At 35.1% G+C, this 15,710-nt stretch overlaps 1 protein-coding gene across 1 annotated transcript in view; it reads left to right on the plus strand.

Moving 5' to 3' along the window:
* LOC142344047 (uncharacterized) overlaps positions 1-6,955 on the plus strand; it is a 48,221-nt gene extending 41,266 nt beyond the window's left edge. Inside the window, exons 4-5 of the mRNA XM_075395518.1 lie at positions 2,779-2,927; positions 6,582-6,955. Coding sequence (XP_075251633.1) covers positions 2,779-2,927; positions 6,582-6,680 — 248 coding nt within the window. The 3' untranslated portion in view covers positions 6,681-6,955. The remainder of the gene's footprint in view (positions 1-2,778; positions 2,928-6,581) is intronic.
* The last annotated feature ends 8,755 nt before the right edge of the window (positions 6,956-15,710 follow it).

Here is a 15,710-nt window from a genome sequence, read left to right on the forward strand (position 1 = left end):
TACTAAACCAAATATTTACAAACGTCCTGAGAACCACTAGATTTATCAAAAAAATTCTTGATATATTTACGAAAAAGTCATCACGAAACCAATAAAATCTGTTTTTGGTTAGACTGAGCCACAGAAATGGACTAAAATTGAAGAAAATAGAAAAAAAACAAATAAATTGCAAAAACACAAATTATTGAAGCCATTTAAATGCTTCGCAATTATCTGAATATAATGTTTTTTGTTTCAAATATTAATGAAACTATTTCCGTTAAAACAGTACTGAAAGATTTAAAATGTTCATTTGGGCCTCAATTGAAAGTTATTCGGATCTATCATTACGAGAAAGTGCTTAACGAAGAGAAAAAGGAACACAAATATTGAACAAAAAAAAACTTTTATCAAAACGCATATTGTTCAACAAACAAAACATCAGTTACAACGTAATATCAATAATCATTTTAAAGTTCGAAATACAGGCAAGTAGATGGGTCCTCTCTGATGAACATTAGATATAAACTGATGAACATTAATCTGATGAACATTAGATATAAACTGACAATTATAACAACATAAATTATAAAGTTTGAAAACGTTTGAGAACAAGTAATATCATAAACTCTAAGGCTATTTGCTATAAATTTACTGCGTTAAGTAACCTCATTCGTTAAACACTCAATTAGAGGTTTTCATGACCTCTCGGCTCTTTACACCTATATAAAGAATAAAAAACAGGCAAAAACCGCAAATTGAAAAAGAAATTGAGAAAAAAGGTGCCGAAGCCATTAAAAAAAGAACTAATCATTAAAAATTTTTTCATTCTCAGATATTTTTTTGACAACAAAAGAACTCTTTTTTGTAACAGTTTGACCTCAAAAAAACATCAAATACAAACATATATATCAAAAAATCACAAAATTTTTGAGAAAACCCGTACTATCAAAGCATTGAAATCAAGAGCTTTCAACGAAAATCAGTAAACACAGTTGTAATAATTATGCTTTGTTGAGAAAACAATAATTAGTATGATTCATGAATCATCTTTGATTGATCATAAAAAGACGTGTGACTGTCAAAATGACAATAAACACAGGCTAAATCAAAAAAGTCAGTAGAAAAGTCCATGAAGACAGTGCCGAAGCACTCGAATCCATACGTTTTTCTATGCACTTTTTATCTAGGATCTATTGAAAATCTTTTCTATACCAATAGGAACTTGAAATAAGAGGGCAAAGTGATAAATTTTCAAAAGGATCCAATTTTTTGAAAATGCACTAAAAAAGAAGGGTGTCGTGTCAATACTGAGATTGACTAACAGCTCACAGAAACAAGTCTAAGATCAGCTGATGTTCAAAAAAATTTATTTTTCGAAAAATTATTTTTAAAGTATTAACAGCAACTAGCGGTTTCCTCAAATCAACTCATAGGTTACCTTACTGCTCTTTGAGAAGCTTCTTGCACTTTGAGTCAACAAGTTTATGTCATAGGACTACACGTTTTTACTAAAGTCTTAAAAAAATCAAAATATCAAAAAAAAATTACGAAAACTCAGAGTCGCAGCCATAAAAAAGTGAGCGGTACCTTAAAAACGATTTTACTGTTCATTGGGCATTATTTGACTGTAAATGAGGTTCGTCATGAACAGAACCTGGATTTGACAATTGACTAGTCATTAAGTGACTTAAAAAATCAAAAAAAATTGAAATGGTTTGTAAAATATGAGCTCTCAAATAGAAATCATATTTTTATACTGTAATCTTTCATATGAGACGAATGCTTCCTTTTGTCTGGCCTTTCATTTGTTAGAAACACAAGATTTTTTAATTTGTAGCATAAAAGGTAATTTTGAATTGATATTTTTATAGAATAAATCTTAATTTGAACAAAAAAGTGAACAAAATGATGCCAAACATCACGTGTTCGCACAAAACGTTAAACCTCAATAACTCTTCGAAAAACAGGAAATTCAAAAAAAACTTTTTGATTCCAAACTCTACACTGGACGAGCTTTCTAATGATATTACTCGCATTTCTCTACGATGAATATATCGATCGGCCGAAAATGTCTGAACAAAAAACCCATTTGAGTATATAGTTCCTTCCACAACAAGTGGGGTCGGAACAATTAGTATCATAGTAGCATGAGGACACATTGCTGAACAACTATTATTTAAACCCGCAGATGAATTGTTTATAATGTAGCAGTAGAAATACTGGATGTACATCTCCAGCCTGAGAAGACACTACTCTCTTTTATATAGAGAGAACTCCACTAACTATATTCAGTCTAATAGAGTAGTTGCACGATGTGTATTTCTCTGACTCCGGTGTTAAGTCTTTTATACATCGTTATAATTGAAGTATAACTTCATTGTTTTACAGAGTCGGTTAGTCTGAGAGATATAGGTAAGCTCACTTCGCGCGCACAAATAAGTAGCCCTAGCTCATTATACTTTAAGGCTGTAAAAGGAGCCCACCTTGGGTCTGCCTTAATAAGCTATGCGCTTTTAATCGCAATGCTCATGCAAAAGTTTGCAAATTCGTATTTCTTAAAAAGGGTTTCAGAATTCCTTCACTTCCCCGAGAAGTTAAATATGCAATACAGCAGAACAGCAATCTAAGTTTTGGTCTTCTAACATGAAAATTGTCTGCTATTTTACCTGTTTTAATATTCTCTTCTTACTTCTTGTAAGTGTCCAATTTCAAAAGAGATCCAGACCTTAGAAGATAAATACAAAATCATATATGAGTACTCGAAATAGGAGACCAACTTTTTTCGTTGTTTCTTAGTTGTGTTCCTGGCAATTGCGTCCATGTGCCTGACAGTGACGATCATAGACGCCAGTCTCAAGGTCAACTGGGCATTCTTCGCTGCCTGGGCAGCTTCTGCTGAGGCATTCATTGCCGTCATTGCATCAATTGCACTACCCTCTCTTCAGGTCAGTTTGTATATCGATAATAATAAGCTTTCTACACTTTTTCCTCCCAAATTTCTCCATTTTTTTCTTTGATATTCTCTTTAAATTACTTTTCCTTCTTCAAAAAAGACAATACAGTTTGTTTATATGTAATTTCTGCTCGAATATTGTCAGGTTGACTCTTAGTGTCCATAAAAGTAACACTCGGCATCAGTATAATAAATGACGTCAGTTGATCAATTTCGAATTACAACTGAAATCAACAAATTACAACTATAATTTAACTCTAGCTTTTTAAATAAGGACATGGCATTTTTTGTAAAATCTATAAAAAGCATTGAACGCAATTAGATATATTCTTATAAGATGATGCTGGTGACGATAAGGAAGATTAAGTCAACCCAAGTCTTAATTGGACTCAACCCAAGTCTTAATTGGACGGTTATCTTGCAAGATTTTGAAAAATTCTTCTAAAATCTTGCAACGTAACCGTCTTCCAAAAAGATTGAAAAAGATTTGGAAGCCTCATGAAATATACAATGAAGTTTACTATGAAATTACAATTTTTGCGCTGTCAATTTTTAATCAGCAAAAACCGTCATGTTATCGCAGCAGAAAACGTGAGATCAATTTTTTAGCATGTGTTCTGAGCTTTTTCTTCTTTACTAGTCTAGTCCACGCTATTTAACGCACTTTCATTTAGAAACAGCGATTTCCTATTTTTTGGTCATCACTTTATTAACGGTAAATTTAACTACTCTGTGCTGTTCAACATTAGTGCAACGAGTTGATCTTATTAATTTCTTTGACTTCGGAATGTCTTCTTTTTTAATACTGCATGTTTTTCATCAAAAACAAATACGATTATCTTAAAAGATCTTGCAGAATTCTTGCAAGGTAAGCAACCGAATCTTGCAACTTGCAAGATAAGCGTTATTTGCAAGAGCCTTGCAAAATCTTGCAAGATAAACGTTAGTTGCAAGAATCTTGAAAGATCTTACAAGATAACCGTTCAGTAAATTGTTCAACCTGAAGAAACGAATGATTTGGATTGACAATGGGGATAATGGACGTGTTGAGAGAATTAAAAGGATACTTTGTAGTAAAATTCTCCTTGTCAATTTTAGTCATACCAAATTATTGCATTATTGACAAAAAAGTTTTAATAAAGCAATAATAACTCAAGCGATCAATTATTAGGTATCAAAAAACGGCTTTTTAAGATAAAAATATGAGTGAATTTTTATCTTTTTTATTCAAATTTTGACCAAAAATACTCCAGTGAATTGTTGCTCATGGGTAAGAATGGCAGTACTGATCGTAATGTAAATTAAATTAAACGACTAGCAATGACGTCTCCTGTCAGATCTTCCTCAGTTCATGGCAGCCTGCACGCCTTTCAAGTTGTGCCCCGAAATTGGTTGACACGGCGTGGCTTAAAAACATAGCTTTAAAGTTTTCTTCTTAAAAAAAATTTTAGAACCCCGAAAATTTGCAAAAACTAAATTCTTTGAGACGAGAACTATTTTTTATAATTATATGAATATTTCCGGGAATTTTAAAGGAAATGCAATCAAAAACAGTTTTGTTTCACTGGACCCTACTATACAAAAAAGAAGAAACGTTTGCAATAAGAGACATCTACTAGCAACAAATATGAGTTCCCCGAAAAGCCGGGGGCAAATTTCAACAGAGGTTCTATTTTCGAAGAAAAAGTAAATCGAAACCTCCTGACTACGATATAACAAAAAAGGCCAAACCACTTTCTATATTCGAAAAGGACATGCCGATAAATTTTGTAACCGCGGGAATTAACAATAAACAACCAAACGCCCATGTAAATTTCTTCAAGTAAATACAAAAATTAAAATTGAGCTCAAAGATTTAAAAACTCAAAAATATTTTGAAAAGTCAGACCTTTTTGCAATTTTCACATTCAGGTGATCTAAAATTCACTGAAATGTACAACAGCGAAAATAGAGAACGCCATTAGATAAATACAAAAAACGCTTTAATTATTTAGTTTTAGAAATTTTGTTTTAAAAGCACCGAGTATAAGCCAATAAATTAAGAAGAATAGACAGAATTTATTTGCGGAATCACTGTTAGATGAGAATTTTTTTATTAAAAAACAGTTTCAAATCATCCAAACCCCTTATATAGTCCATTTCTCACAAAAAAAACTTTCTGTCAACCATGTTTTTATTTAGTCTCAATAAGACAATGAAATTGAATTTCATAAAGTGAGAAAACAATCAAGCATTATCATTTTGCTTCCTTATTCTGTAATTTTCCAACAATTGTTTGCGCAGTCTACCTCAAGTAATTAACTAATCAAACGCAACATGGTTTTTTGGTCTTTGAAGCAAATGGGCGAGTTATAGACCCGCAAGCGTTTTTCTGAACAAAGAATTCAGAGCGTAACCTTAGGTCTAACCACAATTGTTTTCGGCGAGAATGGTGAGTTGTTACAAACAAAAAACTCTAAAACTTTGAGAAATTTTTCTCTGAAACGGCTTTGAAGTTTTAATGACAACCAAATGCGACACTCTATACGCGAGATTAACAGTATTTAGGTAAAAAAAAACAGTTAGAAAATTGAAAACTGCAAAGACTTTGTTGCATTTCTCTAAATAGAAAAGTTTAAAAATGAAACATACGAAAGAAGTGGCGAAAACAATTCAACGTGGACAAATGACAAGATAAACTTTCTTTTTAGTTGAGTATTTCGGAAAAATGAACATAACAATTTATTAAATGAGTCGAGACCAAGTGACATTGTTGTAAGCAAACTCAAGTGATATTGCAGCATGCGCGTTGAATGGAATAGGCCGTGAAGCAACCCTGGATGCTTCAAAGGGTTTTTTAATGATTCATACGAAATTGCAAATATTTGCAAATTTGACATTACGTTTGGACTAGGGATGTGAGTATTTCAAAGCAAAGGTAAAATATATTATATTTGAAAAAGGTTTATGCGGCCAGCAAACGAACATGCGAGCCGATCAAATTTCCAATCATGTTCTCATTTCTTTACTGATCATCACTTTTCCCATTATCCCAACCCAAGGAGGTATACAGTCAACATCAAATTGCAATTAAATTTGTTTGACAACAGCTTGAACAAAATACAACCGCTTGACGAAGAAGGCGGTATAAAACTCACTTTAGCAACTTGGAAGAGAGCAGTCGTTACATTTGGTCCAACTACCTAGACAGTGGTAGTCAAACTGATGTCTTTAAAGAAAAAAATTGTGCCACTGGCACCTACTCAACCAGAAGTCTCGAATCAAAAGAAAGTGGAACCTGAGAAAACTCTAACTGTTCAGTTCAACAAATCGAAAAAGTCAGAATGTTCACCTCCACAAAAGACCCCAAGTACAATACAAAAGCAGGATTTGAGATACAAGGCTCTTTAAAATTTCGATTAAAATTAGTTTTTGGTGAGCTCTGATCATATTTCATAACTTCAAAGTCAAAATTTACTTGAAGGCTAATACCATTGAAAGTATTTAACTTGTCAATTTGCAAAAAATATACATCCTTATTACAATTCTCATGGTTTTTATTACCGAATTTAAAGACTGGAGTTATCTGTATAGAAAAGACCACTACGTACTCCGGTAGAAAAAGGTGTAAACAAATTTAATTGATTGAAACTATATTTGTGTTTAGATCGAGGATGATGACAAGAAATGGGCCGAAATGGCGGATGACAATACCCCACAAGAGAGTGAACGACCTCAGACCAACCACACATCTATCGGGCTGTGAACAAAAAGACATGTAAAAATTAGAGAAAGAACTCGCATAATGATCAAACTTGTGAAATTATGAAAAAAAAGTAAGATACCTGTACAGAACTCAGTTATTTCGTCGCATTGATTTTCATAAGTTATGTAAATTACTTAAGTTAGCTCATTGGTTCAGAAGATCTCTGAAATGAGTACATGCAGCAGGAAAAATTTGATAAAAGCTTAAAAGTTCTTATGTTTAGTGTGGTAGATTATTATACATAAACTAGATGAAATTAACAGTTTCAATATAAATTGGTTCTATGATTTTCTCCAAAAATGCTTTCATATTTTGTGGAAATCGACACAAATTTAAAGAAAATAATTATACTACACAAAACGAAATTATTAGTCTAAGACATTAAGAAAGCGGTCTTTCCATCTTCTTTCCATCTTCAGTTTCGTTAACTTTTGAAGTTTTTCATAATGTCTCAAATTTTTTGTGAAATTCTTGTTTAAGTCGTGCCCGTTGCCTAAAATTCCTTTCCGCCAGCAGACAAAGGAGGAGTTCTTGACAAACAGACAACCCTGTCGAATTGGCTATAAAAATACGCTGAAAATTGTGAATAAAAAACGGACACAGAGGGCAAAAATCGAGCAAGGTGTGCTAGAAAAACAGAGGATACAATGTGTCCCAAAACATGGACTGGTCTACCCCGAAAATACTGGACACGGCGTGTTCAATAAAAAAAACAAAACCAAAAATGCTTACACAACAAACATTCTGCGACCAAAAAAAGAGGCACGATGTGCCCCGAAACTGGTAGACCCGGCGCGTCTCATAAACTACTTATCAGTTTTCTTCTAGGAAAAGTAACAACACCCCGAAAATTTGCAAAAACTAAATTTCTTTGAGATGATATTTGTTTTTAAAAATTATTTGAATATTTCTGGAAATTTTACTTGAATTGCAATCTCTTGAGGAATTTTTTTGAATATAGAAAGAGAAGTTTTCTTTCTCTGGACCCGATTAAACAAAAAATAGGAGACTTCTGCACTGAGAGACGTCTATTAGCAACAAATATGGGTTCCCAAAAAAACAAGGGCAAATCACAAACCAAATCATTGAGATATTTACGAAAAAAGAGGCTCTATTTTGGAGAAAAATCTCGATCGAATTCTCCTGACTACGAAATAACGAAAAAGACCAAACTACCTTTCTATAATAAAAAAGACATGCCGATAAATTTTGTAACTGCGGGAATTAACAATAAACGACCAAACCTCAAAATAACTTCAAATAAATGCAAAATTTAAAATTGAGCTCAAACATTTGAAAAATCAAAATTATTTTGAAAAATCAGACCTTTCAGCAATTTTCACATTCAGTTGATCCGCAATTCACAGAAATGTACAACCTAGTGAGAAAAGAGAAAGAAATTAAGTAAATGCAAAAAATCCTGAAAATATTAGTTTATTGAATTTTTGTTTTAAAGAAACCGAGTATAAACCAATAAAACGAAGTATAAAATGGACTGAATTTGTTGTCCGAATCACTGTTTGATGAGACAAGATTTTTAAAAACACAATTTCAAATCATCTAAACCGTATATAATCCATTTCCCAAAAAAAAAAGTTTCTATCAATCATAACACAATGAAACTGAATTAAATAAATTCAGAAACCAATCATGCAGGGCCATCCATTTTAGTTCCGTGTTCTGTGATTTTCCAACAATTCTTGTGCAACATACCTCAAATAAATATATAATCAAACGCAACTTGGTCTTCTTGGTCTAAGCCTATCGCTGTTTCAGACCTGCGAGTGTTTTCATGAGCGTATATTTCTGAGCGTAATCTTAGGGCTAACAAAAATTGTTATCTGCAAACTTGAATGGTGAGTTGGTACAAAAACTTTCCTCATTTAAAAGAAGTCAATTAGTTTCTAGGAAATTTAATATGAAAAAAAGCGCGATATGCGATATATTTTAAACAAATAAAAACCCTCGAACTTTGAGAAATGTTTCTTTGAAAGGGCTTTGAAATTTTAATAACAAAAAACTAGACATTATATACGAGAGACCACCCCTATATAGGTGAAAAACCATTTAAAAAATTGTAACCTGCAAAACCCTTGTTTCATTTCTGTAAAAAGAATATTTAAAACCAAGAAACATACAAACGAAGCAGCCAAAACAATTCAACGGAGACAAATGATAAGATAAAAATTCCTTTTTGTACAGTATTTTGGGAAATGAATATAGCAATTAATTAGAAGAGTCGAGGCCGGGTGACATGTGCTGAAAGCAATCTCAGGTGATATTGCAGCATCAGATTGGGATGGCATAAGTCGTGAAGCAGCTCTGGATGCTTCAGCGGGTTTTCTTTTTGATTCTTACAAAATTGCAAATATTTGCAATTTTTGCCTTGGTTTGTAAAAATTTACCAATTTGAACTTCAGCATTAAAAATTTGCAAATAATTTGGCATTACGTTTTGACTAGGGAGAGGAGTAATTCAAAGCAAACTGAACATATAGTGCATATGCCAAATGTTAATGCGGTAAGCATACGAACAAACGAACCAATTAAATCTCATCACCGCAACCCTTAAGTATACTTCTGCGGAAGCTTGAAAGTGATGGCAATTAAAAAAGATCTTTGCTTTTTAGGGAAACACAGGAGATATTGAGGGGAAATATAACCGGGTCGGGTTTAGAAATGTTTAAAATCAGCTTATTTGCCACAGTTTCTACGTATTCCAGCGAAGTAATTTAAGAAAAAAAGTCCGCCGTTTTTTTATTTAAAAAAATCGATTTGTTCTCATTTCTTGTACCAGTAAATCAAAAAGCTGACAGGAGCAAGAGGGGGAGGCTATGTATTGAGATATGGAAAGCAGAAATTGCCTCCTTAGGGGAACTCTGGCTAACCTCCAAAACAAATTCACATAAATTTTCCCCATAAGTTTTCCCCTAGGGGGATAAGTTCTACATTCGCCAACCGACCACAATAACTCACCAATTTTCAACTGCTGCGAATCCATCTGATTCCATTTCAGCCTGGAGTTCTTCCATTGAGGCAGATATTCTTGGCAACATCTGTTCCCTATCAACTCAGCGAAGGCTTCTGATGCTTTGTAGGTCTTCCTCATATCTGGGTAGTGCGCTGCGCTGAGTAAAAAGGAAACTTCTGGTCAACATCTACTCAAAAGGGAATGGTTCGGTGTAAGAGCTGCCAAGTCCTCTGGATAAGCACTAGCTGCTTTCAAAAGTTCAGCATTGAGCATTGTTTCAACAAAGAACATCAGTGTGTTGACGATTTCATTCGTTAGAGATCAATTAGAAAAAATGGCGAGTATTGTGGTTAAGCAACAAATTTCCAGGTAAAAATAATCTAGAGAAAATTTACCTTATTAATGCATAATATATAAAACATGAACATCAGAAAATGACATAAATATCACAAGAATTTGTTGAGGCAACTATCTTTCTCGATTTGGTAGTTCGGAGTTTGTCTGATTTAAATAGACAATGCGAACTGGTACCATAGAGGCATTTGGATAATGTTTGTGTAGAGCAACTATTCCTTCGATTATAGTTTTGTCTTTGTTTGCTGAGCGAGACCATGAAACTCTGAACTGGCTCAACATTCCCGCCTCTTTTGCTTCACGAAACACTCCTTTTAAAATATTGGCGCCAGCTTCACTGACGGTCTCTTCTAAACACCACTTTTTGTTGGTAAGATCTCACTATACCATCTGAACCGGGGTACACTTCTTCAACTCGTATCATTTTATATTGTCCACATTTAGCGGAGTCATCAACCGACCATACTTATTCACCATCTTTCAACTGCTGCGAATGCAACTGATTCTATTTCAGCCTGGAGTTCCATTGAGGCAGATATTCTTGACACCATCTGTTCCCTATCAATTCAGCGTAGGCTTCTGATGCTTTGGAGGTATTCCTCAAATATCTGGGTAGTGCTCTGCGTTGGGTAAGAAGGAAAAGTCTGGCAGACATCTCCACAGAAGGGAATGGTTCGGTGTAAGAGCTGCCAAGTCCTCTGGATCAGCACTAGCTGCTTTCAAAAGTCTAGCATTGAGCATTGTTTCAACCAGGAACATCAGTGTGTTGAGGATTTCATCCGTTAGAAATCGATTAGAAAAAATGGCGAACATTGTGGTTAAACATCGAATTTACCGGTAAGTATACTTTAGAAAAATTTTACCTTATTACTGCATAATAAATACAACATGAACATCAGAAATTGACATAATTAACACAAGAATTTGTTGAGGCAACTTGATTAAATATCTTTCTCAATTTGGTAGTTCGGAGTTTGTCTGATTTAATTAGACAATGCGATCTGATACCATAGAGGCATTTGAATAAGGTTTGTGTATAGCAACTGTACCTTCGAGTTTTGTTTTTGTCTTTGTTTGCTCAGCGAGAGCATGAAACTCTGAATGGCTAAACATTCCCGCCTGTTTTGCTTCGCGAAACACTCCTTTTAAAATATTGGCGCCAGTTTCACTGATGGTCTCTTCTAAACATCATATTTTTTTTTCGTACGATCAAGGATCTCCCTATACCATCTGATCCGGGGTAAACTTCTTGAGCTCGTGTCTTTTTGTATTGTCCACATTTAGAGGAGTCATCCACCGACCATACTAATTCACCATTTTTCAACTGTTGTGAATACATCTGATTCCATTTCAGCCTGGAGTTCCATTGAGGCAGATATTCTTGGCACCATCTGTTCTCTATGAACTCAGCGTAGGCCTCTGATGCTTTGGAGGTCTTCATCATATCTGGGTAGTGCGCTGCGCTGAGTAAAAAGGAAACTTTTGGTGAACATCTACTCAAAAGGGAATGGTTCGGTATAAGAGCTGCCAATTCCTCTGGATCAGCACTCGCTGCTTTCAAAAGTCTAGCATTGAGCATTGTTTAAACCAAGAACATCGGATTGTTAAGGATTTCATCCGTTAGAGATCGATTAGAAAAAATGACGATCTTTGTGGTTATACATAAAATTTCTAGGTAAATATACTTTAGAGAAAATTTCACCTTATTAAGGCATAATATATACAACATGAACATCAGAAATTGACATTAATATCACAAGAATTTGTTGAGGCAACTTGATCAAATATCTTTCTCGATTTGGTAGTTCGGAGTCTGTCTGATTTAAATAGACAATGCGGACTGGTACCATAGAGGCATTTGAATAATGTTTGTGTATAGCAACTATGCCTTCGAGTTTTGTTTTGTCTTTGTTCGCTGAGCGAGACCATGAAACTCTGATTTGGCTCAACATTCCCGCCTGTTTTGCTTCACCAAACACTCTTTCTAAAATATTCGTGCCAGCTTCACTGGTGGTCTCTTCTAAACACCATGTTTTTTCGGTACGATCGAAAATCTCACTATACAATCTGAACCGGGGTACCCCTTTTCAACTCGTATCATTTTATATTGTCCACATTTAGCGGAGTCGTCAACCGACCATACTTATTCACCATCTTTCAACTGCTGCGAATCCAACTGATTCTATTTCAGCCTGGAGTTCCATTGAGGCAGTTATTCTTGGCACCATCTAATCCCTATGAACTCAGCGATGGCTTCTGATGCTTTGGAGGTCTTCCTCAAATATCTGGGTAGTGCTCTGCGTTGGATAAGAAGGAAACTTCTAGCAAACATCTCCCCAGAAGGGAATGGTGCGGTGTAAGAGCTGCCAAGTCATCTGAATCAGCACTATTTGCTTTCAAAGGTCTAGCATTGAGCATTGTTTCAACCAGGAACATCAGTGTGTTGAAGATTTCATCCGTTAGAGAACGATTAGAAAAAATGACGATCATTGTGGTTAAACATCAAATTTACCGGTAAATATACCTTAGAAAAATTTTACCTTATTACTGCATAATAAATACAACATGAACATCAGAAATTGACATAAATATCAAAAGAATTTGTTGAGGCAACTTGATTAAATCTTTCTCGATTTGTTAGTTCGGAGTTTGTCTGATTTAAATAGGCAATGCGAACCGGTACTATAGAGGCATTTGAATAATGTTTGTGTATAGCAACTATGCTTTTGTGTTTCGTTTTGTCTTTGTTTTCTCAACGAGGGCATGAAACTCTGAACTGGCTCAATATTCCCGACCTGTTTTGCTTCACGAAACACTCCTTGTAAAATACTGTTGGCAGCTTCACTGATGGTCTCTTCTAAACACCATATTTTCTTCGTACGATCAAGGATCTCCCTATACCATCTGATCTGGGGTACACTTTTTGAACTCGTGTCGTTTTGGATTGTCCACATTTAGAGGAGTTAACAACCGACCATACTAATTCACCATTTCTCAACTGCTGCGAATCCATCTGATTCCATTTCTGCCTGGAGTTCCATTGAGGCAGATATTCATGGCACCATCTGTTCTCTATCAACTCAGCGTAGGCCTCTGATGCTTTGGAGGTCTTCATCATATCTGGGTATTGCGCTGCGCTGAGTAAAAAGGAAACTTTTGGTGAACATCTACTCAAAAGGGAATGGTTCGGTGTAAGAGCTGCCAAGTCCTCTGGATAAGCACTAGCTGCTTTCAAAAGTTCAGCATTGAGCATTGTTTCAACAAAGAACATCAGTGTGTTGACGATTTCATTCGTTAGAGATCAATTAGAAAAAATGGCGAGTATTGTGGTTAAGCATCAAATTTCCAGGTAAAAATAATCTAGAAAAAATTTACCTTATTAATGCATAATAAATACAACATGAACATCAGAAATTGGCATTAATATCACAAGAATTTGTTAAGGCAAGTTGATCAAATATCTTTCTCGATTTGGTAGTTCAGAGTTTGTCTGATTTAAATAGACAATGCGGACTGGTACCATAGAGGCATTTGAATAATGTTTGTGTATAGCAACTATGCCTTCGAGTTTTGTTTTCTCTTCGTTTTCTCAACGAGGGCATGAAACTCTGAACTGGCTCAATATTCCCAAACTGTTTTGCTTCACGAAACACTCCTCGTAAAATATCGGTGCCAGCTTCACTGATGGTCTCTTCTAAACACCATATTTTCTTCGTACAATCAAGGATCTCCCTATACCATCTGATCCGGGGTACACTTCTTGAACTCGTGTCTGTCTTTTTGTATTGTCCACATTTAGAGGAGTCAGCAACCGACCATTCTAATTCGTCATTTTTCAACTGCTCCGAATCCATTTGATTCCATTTCAACCTGGAGTTCCATTGAGGCAGATATTCTTGATACCATCTGTTCTCTATCAACTCAGCGTAGGCATCTGATGCTTTGGAGGTCCTCCTCATATCTGGGTAGTGCGTTGAGTAAGAAGGAAACTTCTGATGAACATCTGTCCAGAAGGGAATGGTTCGGGGTAAGAGCTGCCAAGTCCTCTGGGTCAACACTAGCGTCTTTCAAAAGTCTAGCATTGAGCATTGGTTCAAACAAGCACATCGTTTAGTTGAGGATTTCATCAGTTAGAGATCGATTAGTCAAAATGGCGATCAGTTCTGGAGAAGATAGAACTGCTCCAGCGGCGCGCAACCAAATGGATTCTGCCAACCATCAGTGACTACAAAGAGCGCTCAGTCTATCTGGAGTTGCTCCCAATTCCACTGTAGAATCAAATGCTGGACGTTCTCACATTGACTAAGATATGCAATGAAGCACACGATCTCTGTTGGGAGGACTTCATATCGCTGAAGAACGGACCCAAACGAGAAAATAGGAAAATTCCGATTAGCAGAATACCAAGATTTGACCCATCCCACTACGAATTTTTTGCTCGCACAACTCGACTATCATCATTTCTTCCATTTATTGACATTACAAGGGCTGAAACCATCGTTACTTCCAATATTCTGGCAATAATTCACTGAAAATTTTAGCGAAAACAACCTTTGTTCATGGAGAATTGCTTGCAGATGCCAAAACTGTATTGGTTGAAAACTCAAACTTTTAGTTCGGGACTAGAGACCCCTCAACATGTTGTAAAATCAAATTAATATTATTATTATTATTCTTATTTTTATTATTATTATTATTATTTTTATTATTATTATTATTATTATTATTATTACTTTCTTCTTGCAATTTCTCTCAATTCTTACCAAATCCCTTCAAAATGCGGTGTTCCAAAGGGGGATTCAGTTTCCATACGACTTGTCTCTGGTTCTAGTAGTCTTTAATGTTGTCTTTCTTCCATGAAGCAAGATATTTTTTCGTCTCTCTTAATGCTCCTACTCTTAATGTCTCTCTTAATTGGACCCAATATCGCTGATGATAAATTTTGGTTTGCCTCGTCTGGCAATGAACCTAGTAATCGCTAAAAAAATGATTAAGTGTCCAAACAGTGCCCAACTTTGATGTAAATCGCTCTCGCCTGAAGACAACACCATCTTCCAAAAGATCGTACGAGGAACTTGACTTCAAACGGGCCAAAGTAGTAGTAGTATTAGTAAAAAACTTAAATTACAGCAAGAGGAATACATTAAAGAAGGAAAAGACAGTACAAATTAACCAAGCAAAGTAGCAAATTAAGATCTGCAGTCCACACAGCGACATTTAAGAAAGTATGTACATGGCCCCAGGTAGTTAAAAGAAAGTATTTTGGCTTTAAAAAATTATCTAAATTCTTACAAAAAATATTTGAAGATGACCTAAAGTCAATGACATTGATAGAAATTAGGTAATTGGCAGCGTTGATAGTTCGACTAAGAAAACAGTTGTCAGTTTTGAACTTTTTGTTCAACGGTTGTTCAAAAAAGGTTTTGGACGATCCTCGGGAACTGAGTGTCGTACTATTGACATGTAGCTTGGTGTTACTCTCCATTGTTCCATGCCAAGTTTTCCATAGTAGAATAAGGTCAGCTCGCGCGATTTGATAGCAAATTGGATACAAATTTAGTTTTGAAAGCGTCTCGTTTTAATCCTCAGACCTTATAGCCCAGCGCAGCACTTAGAGCTGAAACTTTTCTAACACTTTCAAAATACCAGTTGTAACACCAAGCTTGGGAGCAGTAAAGTAAGACAGATAAAATCATCGTTTGGTAC

Source organism: Convolutriloba macropyga, chromosome 8 (genome assembly GCF_964194025.1).
Source record: "Convolutriloba macropyga chromosome 8, txConMacr16.3, whole genome shotgun sequence".
In the NCBI taxonomy this organism is placed as follows: domain Eukaryota; kingdom Metazoa; phylum Xenacoelomorpha; order Acoela; family Convolutidae; genus Convolutriloba; species Convolutriloba macropyga.